This window comes from Nerophis lumbriciformis, linkage group LG32, assembly GCF_033978685.3.
Source record: "Nerophis lumbriciformis linkage group LG32, RoL_Nlum_v2.1, whole genome shotgun sequence".
Lineage (NCBI taxonomy): Eukaryota > Metazoa > Chordata > Actinopteri > Syngnathiformes > Syngnathidae > Nerophis > Nerophis lumbriciformis.
Window position 1 is genome coordinate 8,488,033 of NC_084579.2, and position 11,775 is coordinate 8,499,807.

The 11,775-nt window shown below is 32.3% G+C and overlaps 1 protein-coding gene across 1 annotated transcript in view; it reads left to right on the forward strand.

Moving 5' to 3' along the window:
- The window catches only part of rnf34b (ring finger protein 34b), a 38,076-nt gene extending 26,522 nt beyond the window's left edge, over positions 1–11,554 (forward strand). The window contains exons 4-8 of the mRNA XM_061927124.1: positions 4,440–4,502; positions 4,584–4,785; positions 4,868–4,891; positions 10,725–10,766; positions 10,875–11,554. Of these exons, the coding sequence (XP_061783108.1) occupies positions 4,440–4,502; positions 4,584–4,785; positions 4,868–4,891; positions 10,725–10,766; positions 10,875–11,059 (516 nt within the window). The 3' untranslated portion in view covers positions 11,060–11,554. The remainder of the gene's footprint in view (positions 1–4,439; positions 4,503–4,583; positions 4,786–4,867; positions 4,892–10,724; positions 10,767–10,874) is intronic.
- Positions 11,555–11,775: the final 221 nt, after the last annotated feature.

Below are 11,775 nucleotides of genomic sequence, written 5' to 3' on the forward strand. Positions count from 1 at the left end.
TACATATATATATATATATATATATATATATATATATATATATATATATATATATATATATATATATATATATATATATACATACCGTGCATATATGAATTAGTAAAAGATAACTAAAATTTAACTAAGGTAATGATTTGCATTACTGTCACTTGTTTCTAGGCAGAATTTGCCCAATCATAAATCTCAGGAGGAAAAACTGTAAAAACAATAGAGGGTAGTATACAGTCGATCTTGTAATGAATGTGATTAGGTCGTGCAGGTGTGCGTAATGTTGTGTCCAGGAAGTGAAAAATAGTAACGCCTTAAAACCTTGAATAATTTACCATCAGAGTTGTTGTTGTTTTTGCACTTTCACACGTTTGGATAGATGTTGTGAGGGGAAAAAACCCCAAAAAGCCAGTTTGGTCTCTTTGCTGGTGACAGTTTTGTCTCGGAGGAGTTTGAGTAACGCCAGTCGAGGACACACGTCTTGCACCGCGACACCAATGGATGCATTATTAACACTTTGGAGGAAGATGGAGGAGGAATGTGCTGTGAAACCAAAATAGACTACATACACACACACACTTCAACATTTTTAATCAAGTATACTAACACTGAATTTATGATATTATTCACTCATTTAGTCTCCTAATTCCTGACCTCCACAATGAAAGAGATTCATTATCCAGCACAAGTCAAGGACTTGGTGCTTAAATTCATCTTCTTCTTGTACGACATAACTCCACTCTTTGTAAAATCATTTTTGTCACACTGAAAGTCATATTGAGCTGGAAGGAAATTGTTTGATAAAGTCAAGGATGACTTCAGTCAGGCTGAATAATTTGGAAGGTGGTCCACCTTCAAGTCCAAATCATTGATGTTGTTGATTTTAGAAAGTTTGGATTGGCTTCTTGGACTTTGAAAATGACTTTGGCCCAATTTGAAGATTTCTTTTACAATACAAAAGTATAACAACCTTATTTATACCATATATAACTATTTTGTGTGTGTGTCATTGAAACTGACCTTGACAATTTATTAATGAATACGATAGATTAATTATCATTTAAAATGATCTTGACACAATTTGAACATTTTCTTTTACTTGAACAATTGTACACCTGATTTAAAGAAACTATATTATGAATAATAATATTTAAAAAATAACAAATGGTTGTTAGTTATTATTAAAATGACCTTGATGCAATTTGAGAAAAAACATATTTTCTTGTTTGACAAATCACACCAACTGTTTTTATAAAGGGACTATTTAAGTAATAATAATATTAATTTAATCACATTGTTATTATTAACTAAATTGACTTTGACACAATTAAAGAAAACCTTCTTTTTTTTTATATTTGCACAATCATAGCGGCACCAGATGTTTTAATAAATATTGAAATAAAAGTGTATTATTAATATTGTTATTCTTAAAAATATTCCTGACACAATTTTGTAATTGTTATTCAAATAAATCAAAATTATCTTGACACAATTTGAAGACTTTTTGCTTGAATGTTTTTTTATTTTGTTATTATTGTAATAATAATTATTATTAATATTATTATTTTTGAAACTGATCTTGGTAATATTTAAGGAAAACCTATTTTCTCAGTTGCAAAATCATACGAACACCATATTTTATGAAGGGACTATTTAAATAATAATATTATTATTATTATTATTATTATCATTATTAATTAAAGTGACCTTTTTTAAACTTGCACAATCATAGTAACACCAGGTTTTTTAAATAAATATTTAAATATTGTAATAAAAGTGTATTATTAATATTGTTATTAAAAATAACCCTGACACAAATTTCTAATTGTTATTAAAATAAATTTAAATCATCTTTCTTGACACAATCTGAAGATTTTTTTGCCTGAATGTTTTTTTATGTTATTAATATAATAATAATAATAATTATTATTATTATTATTATTACTATTATTATTATTATTACTATTATTATTATTATTATTATTATTATTTCTGAAACTGACCTTGGTACAATTAAAAGAAAAACATATTTTCTCATTTGCAAAATTATACCAACACCATATTTTATGAAGAGACTATTTAAATAATAATAATGTTGTTATTATTATTATTCTCATTAATTAAACTGACCTTTTTTAAACTTGCACAATCATAGCGGCACCAGATTTTTAAATAAATATTCAAATATTGTAATAACAGTGTATTATTAATATTATTATTATTAAAAATAACCCTGACACAATTTTCCAATTTTTATTAAAATGCATTTAAATGATCTTGACACAATTTGAAGATTTTTTTGTTTGAATGTTTTCTTATTTTGTTATTAATATAATAATAATTATTATTATTTATTATTTCTGAAACTGACCTTGGTACAATTTAAGGGAAAACATATTTTCTCATTTGCAAAATTATACCAACACCATATTTTATAAAGAGACGATTTAAATAATAATAATGTTTTATTGTTATCATTATTAATTAAACTGACCTTTTTTAAATTTGCACAATTATAGTAGCACCAGATTGTTTTATAGATGTTTAAATATTGTAAAAAAAAAAAAAAAAAAAAAGTGTATTAATATTGTTATTTAAAAATAACCTTGACACAATTTTCTAATTGTTATTAAAATAAATTAAAATGATCTTGAAACAATTTGAAGATTTTTTTGCTTGAATGTTTTCTTATTTTGTTATTAATATAATAATTATTATTATTTATTATTTCTGAAACTGACCTTGGTACAATTTAAGGAAAAACATATTTTCTCATTTGCAAAATTATACCAACACCATATTTTATGAAGAGACAATTTAAATAATAATAATGTTATTTTTATTTTTATAATTATTAATTAAACTGACCTTTTTTAAACTTGCACAATTATAGTAGCACCAGATTTTTTTAAATAAATATTTAAATATTGTAATAAAAGTGTATTATTAATATTATTATTAAAAATAACCCTGACATAATTTTCTAATTATTTAAATAAATTAAAATGATCTTGACACAATTTGAAGATTTTTTTTGCTTGAATGTTTTCTTATTTTGTTATTAATATAATAATAATAATTATTATTATGTATTATTTCTGAAACTGACCTTGGTACAATTTAAGGAAAAACATATTTTCTAATTTGCAAAATTATACCAACACCATATTTTATGAAGAGACAATTTAAATAATAATAATGTTATTTTTATTCTTCTCATTATTAATTAAACTGACCTTTGACACAATTTTACAGAGCCCCTAAAGGGACATGGGGGGAAAAAAATTTTTTATAATTTTATTTTATTTTTTGTATTTTTTTTAGACATGTATCTCGTGCGCACGAGAAACTATCTCTTGAGAAAACTTTTTATAAAGTTATAAAAAAAAATTGTTTTAAAAAGTATTATTTTTTTATTTTTTTTATTTTTTAGACATGTATCTCGTGCGCAGGAGAAACTTTCTCTTGCGCACGAGATAAATGTCGAACTTTCTTTTTTTTAATTCCCATGTCCCTTTAGGGGCTCTGTACAATTAAAAAAAAAAAAAATTTTTATTTTTTTAAACTTGCACAATTATAGTGACACCAGATTTTTTGGAGACATATTTAAATGTTGTATTATTATTATTATTACTTTTTCATTGTTCATAAAACCTTGACACAATTCGAAGAAAAGTGTTTTACCCGCTAAGCCATACCAGCAATTAATGTATTATTATTTGTATTATTAATTATATTATCCATATTAATATTATTACTTTAGTAAGGGAAATGTATTTTGGCTTATGTTTATATAAAATGTGTAAAAATTCTAAGAAGAAGGAAAAAAATATACAATATTAAAAAAACATCTGCAAAGTTAGTCTTTAAATTGTTTTTTATTTTGTATTTTTGTAGTTTTTCACTCTTAAGAAAATGTCTGTACAGGCACAATTGATTCTATTCCAATTATTCACAATTAGCTCTGATGATGTCTTGATGTGTGGATAAAAAGTACTAACCCCGTTTCCATATGAATTGTGTTTGATGTAAATATACATTCAGCACGTGCTTTCCTGGTCCCGCCTGCAGTCCAGAACCTGTCTCCCATCGAAAATGTGTGGCGCATTATGAAGCGTAAAATACGACTGAAGCTCTACATAAAACAAGAATGGGAAAGAATTCCACTTTCAAAGCTTCAACAGTTAGTTTCCTCAGTTCCCAATCGTTTATTGAGTGTTGTTAAAAGAAAAGGTGATGTAACACAGTGGTGAACATGCCCTTTCCCAACTACTTTGGCGCGTGTTGCGCCAAATATGTTGTCTTTGTAGTGCATTCAATTGAATATGGGTTGAAAAGGATTTGCAAATCATTGTATTCCGTTTATATTTCCCAACTCATATGGAAACGGGGTTTGTAGACAGGAAGTTGTTAGCGACTGCAGCTTTAATGCTGATGCTGTATTGCAGGAGCAGGAAGACACGCCCACAGCCTCCCTCCTCAATCTGGACAACACAGAAACTATCATGGAAGTACGACGCCTTCCTCCTATTTCCACGACCCGGACGCTCCGCACAGACCATATAAGTCTACTTCCTGTCCCGTCCCGGCAGGTCAGCCCGGCGACGCAGAGGAGGATCCGGGCCTCGCTGTCCGACTTGGACAACGAGGACGCCATCGAGAAGCTGTCGGTGCGTCAGCTCAAGGAGATCCTGGCCAGGAACTTTGTCAACTACTCGGGCTGCTGCGAGAAGTGGGAGCTGCTGGAGCGAGTGCATCGACTCTACAGGGAGAACGAGCAGAACAGGAAGTCCAGTAGGCGGCCGTTCTGATTGTGATGTCATATTACTGAGACCACTAATGTGTGACTAATGCTTTTTTCCCCCTCTTTCTGCAGTCGGAAATGTCAGCATTACTGCAGGTAAATACTACTTATAATTATAAAGTACTATACTTAATACACAGCAATCATTCAAGTAGGAATAATCCTTAAAGTGGAACATAACATATTCTGCCTAGCAACAAGTAGTCCGTATTTTAGAGGTCTACTACACTACTGTATTTTAATGTTGTCATTATGGTGGTACTTGATGAATACTTAGGTCTACTACACTACTGTATTTTAATGTTGTCATTATGGTGGTACTTGATGAATACTTAGGTCTACTACACTACTGTATTTTAATGTTGTCATTATGGTGGTACTTGATGAATACTTAGGTCTACTACACTACTGTATTTAATGTTGTCATTATGATGGTACTTGATGAATACTTAGGTCTACTACACCACTGTATTTTAATGTTGTCATTATGGTGGTACTTGATGAATACTTAGGTCTACTACACTACTGTATTTTAATGTTGTCATTATGATGGTACTTGATGAATACTTAGGTCTACTACACTACTGTAATGTTGTCATTATGGTGGTACTTGATGAATACTTAGGTTTACTACACCACTGTGTTTTAATGTTGTCATTATGGTGGTACTTGATGAATACTTAGGTCTACTACACTACTGTATTTTAATGTAGGTCATTATGGTGGTAGCCCTGCGATGAGGTGGCGACTTGTCCAGGGTGTACCCCGCCTTCCGCCCGATTGTAGCTGAGATAGGCTTCAGCGCCCCCCGCGACCCCAAAGGGAATAAGCGGTAGAAAATGGATGGATGGATGGATTATGGTGGTACTTAATGAATACTTAGGTCTATTATACTACTGTATTTTAATGTTGTCATTATGGTGGTACTTAATGAATACTTAGGTCTACTATACTACTGTATTTTAATGTTGTCATTATGGTGGTACTTAATGAATACTTAAGTCTACTACACTACTGTATTTTAATGTTGTCATTATGGTGGTACTTGATGAATACTTAGGTCTACTACACTACTGTATTTAATGTTGTCATTATGGTGGTACTTAATGAATACTTAGGTCTACTACACTACTGTATTTAATGTTGTCATTATGGTCGTACTTAATGAATACTTAGGTCTACTACACTACTGTATTTTAATGTTGTCATTATGATGGTACTTGATGAATACTTAGGTCTACTACACTACTGTATTTAATGTTGTCATTATGGTGGTACTTGATGAATACTTAGGTCTACTACACTACTGTATTTTAATGTTGTCATTATGGTGGTACTTGATGAATACTTAGGTCTACTACACTACTGTATTTTAATGTTGTCATTATGGTGGTACTTGATGAATACTTAGGTCTACTACACTACTGTATTTTAATGTTGTCATTATGGTGGTACTTGATGAATACTTAGGTCTACTACACTACTGTATTTAATGTTGTCATTATGATGGTACTTGATGAATACTTAGGTCTACTACACCACTGTATTTTAATGTTGTCATTATGGTGGTACTTGATGAATACTTAGGTCTACTACACTACTGTATTTTAATGTTGTCATTATGGTGGTACTTGATGAATACTTAGGTCTACTACACTACTGTAATGTTGTCATTATGGTGGTACTTGATGAATACTTAGGTTTACTACACCACTGTGTTTTAATGTTGTCATTATGGTGGTACTTGATGAATACTTAGGTCTACTACACTACTGTATTTTAATGTTGTCATTATGGTGGTACTTGATGAATACTTAGGTCTACTACACTACTGTAATGTTGTCATTATGGTGGTACTTGATGAATACTTAGGTTTACTACACCACTGTGTTTTAATGTTGTCATTATGGTGGTACTTGATGAATACTTAGGTCTACTACACTACTGTATTTTAATGTAGGTCATTATGGTGGTAGCCCTGCGATGAGGTGGCGACTTGTCCAGGGTGTACCCCGCCTTCCGCCCGATTGTAGCTGAGATAGGCTCCAGCGCCCCCCGCGACCCCAAAGGGAATAAGCGGTAGAAAATGGATGGATGGATGGATTATGGTGGTACTTAATGAATACTTAGGTCTATTATACTACTGTATTTTAATGTTGTCATTATGGTGGTACTTAATGAATACTTAAGTCTACTACACTACTGTATTTTAATGTTGTCATTATGGTGGTACTTGATGAATACTTAGGTCTACTACACTACTGTATTTAATGTTGTCATTATGGTGGTACTTAATGAATACTTAGGTCTACTACACTACTGTATTTAATGTTGTCATTATGGTCGTACTTAATGAATACTTAGGTCTACTACACTACTGTATTTTAATGTTGTCATTATGATGGTACTTGATGAATACTTAGGTCTACTACACTACTGTATTTAATGTTGTCATTATGGTGGTACTTGATGAATACTTAGGTCTACTACACTACTGTATTTTAATGTTGTCATTATGGTGGTACTTGATGAATACTTAGGTCTACTACACTACTGTATTTTAATGTTGTCATTATGGTGGTACTTGATGAATACTTAGGTCTACTACACTACTGTATTTTAATGTTGTCATTATGGTGGTACTTGATGAATACTTAGGTCTACTACACTACTGTATTTTAATGTTGTCATTATGGTGGTACTTGATGAATACTTAGGTCTACTACACTACTGTATTTAATGTTGTCATTATGATGGTACTTGATGAATACTTAGGTCTACTACACCACTGTATTTTAATGTTGTCATTATGGTGGTACTTGATGAATACTTAGGTCTACTACACTACTGTATTTTAATGTTGTCATTATGGTGGTACTTGATGAATACTTAGGTCTACTACACTACTGTAATGTTGTCATTATGGTGGTACTTGATGAATACTTAGGTTTACTACACCACTGTGTTTTAATGTTGTCATTATGGTGGTACTTGATGAATACTTAGGTCTACTACACTACTGTATTTTAATGTTGTCATTATGGTGGTACTTGATGAATACTTAGGTCTACTACACTACTGTAATGTTGTCATTATGGTGGTACTTGATGAATACTTAGGTTTACTACACCACTGTGTTTTAATGTTGTCATTATGGTGGTACTTGATGAATACTTAGGTCTACTACACTACTGTATTTTAATGTAGGTCATTATGGTGGTAGCCCTGCGATGAGGTGGCGACTTGTCCAGGGTGTACCCCGCCTTCCGCCCGATTGTAGCTGAGATAGGCTCCAGCGCCCCCCGCGACCCCAAAGGGAATAAGCGGTAGAAAATGGATGGATGGATGGATTATGGTGGTACTTAATGAATACTTAGGTCTATTATACTACTGTATTTTAATGTTGTCATTATGGTGGTACTTAATGAATACTTAGGTCTACTATACTACTGTATTTTAATGTTGTCATTATGGTGGTACTTAATGAATACTTAAGTCTACTACACTACTGTATTTTAATGTTGTCATTATGGTGGTACTTGATGAATACTTAGGTCTACTACACTACTGTATTTAATGTTGTCATTATGGTGGTACTTAATGAATACTTAGGTCTACTACACTACTGTATTTAATGTTGTCATTATGGTCGTACTTAATGAATACTTAGGTCTACTACACTACTGTATTTTAATGTTGTCATTATGATGGTACTTAATGAATACTTAGGTCTACTATACTACTGTATTTTAATAGTTGTCATTATGGTGGTACTTAATGAATACTTAAGTCTACTATGCTACTGTATTTTAATGTCATTATGGTGGTACTTGATGAATATTTAGTTCTACTACACTACTGTATTTTAATGCTGGTCATTATGGTGGTACTTAATGAATACTTAGGTTTACTACGCTACTGTATTTAATGTTATTATGGTGGTACTTAATGAATACTTAGATCTACTACACTACTGTATTTAATGTTGTCATTATGGTGGTACTTGATGAATACTTAGGTCTACTACACTACTGTATTTTAATGTTGTCATTATGGTGTACTTAATGAATACTTAGGTCTACTACACTACTGTATTTTAATGTTGTCATTATGGTGGTACTTAATGAATACTTAAGTCTACTACACTACTGTATTTAATGTTGTCATTATGGTGGTACTTGATGAATACTTAGGTCTACTACACTACTGTATTTTAATGTTGTCATTATGGTGGTACTTGATGAATACTTAGGTCTACTACACTACTGTATTTTAATGTTGTCATTATGGTGGTACTTGATGAATACTTAGGTCTACTACACTACTGTATTTTAATGTTGTCATTATGGTGGTACTTGATGAATACTTAGGTCTACTACACTACTGTATTTAATGTTGTCATTATGATGGTACTTGATGAATACTTAGGTCTACTACACCACTGTATTTTAATGTTGTCATTATGGTGGTACTTGATGAATACTTAGGTCTACTACACTACTGTATTTTAATGTTGTCATTATGGTGGTACTTGATGAATACTTAGGTCTACTACACTACTGTAATGTTGTCATTATGGTGGTACTTGATGAATACTTAGGTTTACTACACCACTGTGTTTTAATGTTGTCATTATGGTGGTACTTGATGAATACTTAGGTCTACTACACTACTGTATTTTAATGTTGTCATTATGGTGTACTTAATGAATACTTAGGTCTACCACACTACTGTATTTTAATGTTGTCATTATGGTGGTACTTAATGAATACTTAGGTCTACTATACTACTGTATTTTAATAGTTGTCATTATGGTGGTACTTAATGAATACTTAAGTCTACTATGCTACTGTATTTTAATGTCATTATGGTGGTACTTGATGAATATTTAGTTCTACTACACTACTGTATTTTAATGCTGGTCATTATGGTGGTACTTAATGAATACTTAGGTTTACTACGCTACTGTATTTAATGTTATTATGGTGGTACTTGATGAATACTTAGGTCTACTACACTACTGTATTTAATGTTGTCATTATGGTGGTACTTGATGAATACTTAGGTCTACTACACTACTGTATTTAATGTTGGTCATTACGGTGTACTTAATGAATACTTAGGTCTACTACACTACTGTATATTAATGTTGTCATTATGGTGGTACTTGATGAATACTTAGGTCTACTACACTACTGTATATTAATGTTGTCATTATGGTGGTACTTGATGAATACTTAGGTCTACTACACTACTGTATTTTAATGTTGTCATTATGGTGGTACTTAATGAATACTTGGGTCTACTACACTACTGTATTTTAATGTTGTTATTATGGTGGTACTTGATGAATACTTAGTTCTACAACACTACTGTATTTTAATGCTGGTCATTATGGTGGTACTTGATGAATACTTAGGTCTACTACACTACTGTATTTTAATGTTGTCATTATGGTGGTACTTGATGAATACTTAAGTCTACTACACTACTGTATTTTAATGTCATTATGGTGGTACTTGATGAATACTTAGGTTTACTATGCTACTGTATTTAATGTTATTATGGTGGTACTTAATGAATACTTAGGTCTACTATACTACTTTGTTTAATGTTGTCATTATGGTGGTACTTGATGAATACTTAGGCCTACTACACTACTGTATTTTAATGTTGTCATTAAGGTGGGACTTGGAGAGCTAGGTTTTTTCTGAGGTGGTACTTGGTGGAAAAAGGAACCATCTGGCCTAATTCGTCACGTTTCATGTGTCAAGTAAAGGGCAACAAATGGGGCCAAATGAATGCCCTTCCTACTGCACTGGTTTAGGGCCACAAAAAGGTCACTGGGGTGATAAATGAGTGACATTGTGACAGGTGCGGACGCACAAATGTGTCTCTAAACTCCGCCTTCTCTTATGTGTCTCCCAAGTGGTGGCGTGTCCTCCAGCCGTGTGCCAGAGTGCAGACGCAGGTAAGATGTTTCCTTCTCCATCTCATGTCGTCCTCATCCAACAACCGCCGCCATTAAGATTCCTGATGGCGGACGTTTTTTTAAAACGGCGTGCGTTCTCGCCCGCAGACGGCGTGAAAGGCCCGCTGTCCTCCGACGACAACCTGTGTCGCATCTGCATGGACGCCGTCATCGACTGCGTGCTGCTGGAGTGCGGTCACATGGTCACCTGCACCAAGTGCGGCAAGCGCATGAACGAGTGTCCCATCTGCCGGCAGTACGTGGTGCGCGCCGTGCACGTCTTCAAGTCCTGACGCTCTGGGCAGGGCGGGACTTCTCTCCACGCCAAAGGGACTGGACGCGGAGCGGGCGGGTTGAGGGCAGGGTTCTAGAGTCAACACGGTTTACACTGTCAGTCTACTCCATGTGTGCAATATGATCCAACAGGAGACTTACTTTGTGGAAAATACAAACTGTTCATTCTCATGTTAGCAGAAGGTGTAAAGATGCCAAATAACACGCCTACACACTTTTTTATCTTTACAATCTTTTTCTTTCTCATCACCAGCAAGCTGGGGTGTGTTTATGTTGACACCGACTACCCTCAGTAGCAGTTTATAATAAGGGTGCCAACATGGCTCATTTTAATTCATTTGACTTTTTATTTATTACATTGTTTTTATTTAAAAATATTTATCACTTATATAAGGTTATTAAAAATGTAAACAATTATTTTTTTCTCACAAAAAATGTCATGAAAATTATTTGACTATTTTTTTTTAATTTCATTTATTTTATTTAAAAATATTAAGGCGAACATTGATCACAAGGTTATTAAAAATTTAAACAATAATTTAATTTTTTTCCTCACCAAAAATGTTATGACAATAAGTTGGCTATTTTTTGAAATTACATTTATTTTATTTACAAATATTAGGGACACATTAATCACTTATATAAGGTTTTTAAAAATTTGAAGAGTAAAGTTGTATTTTTTTCCCACAAAATTTGTTTTTTTTTTCTCACAAAA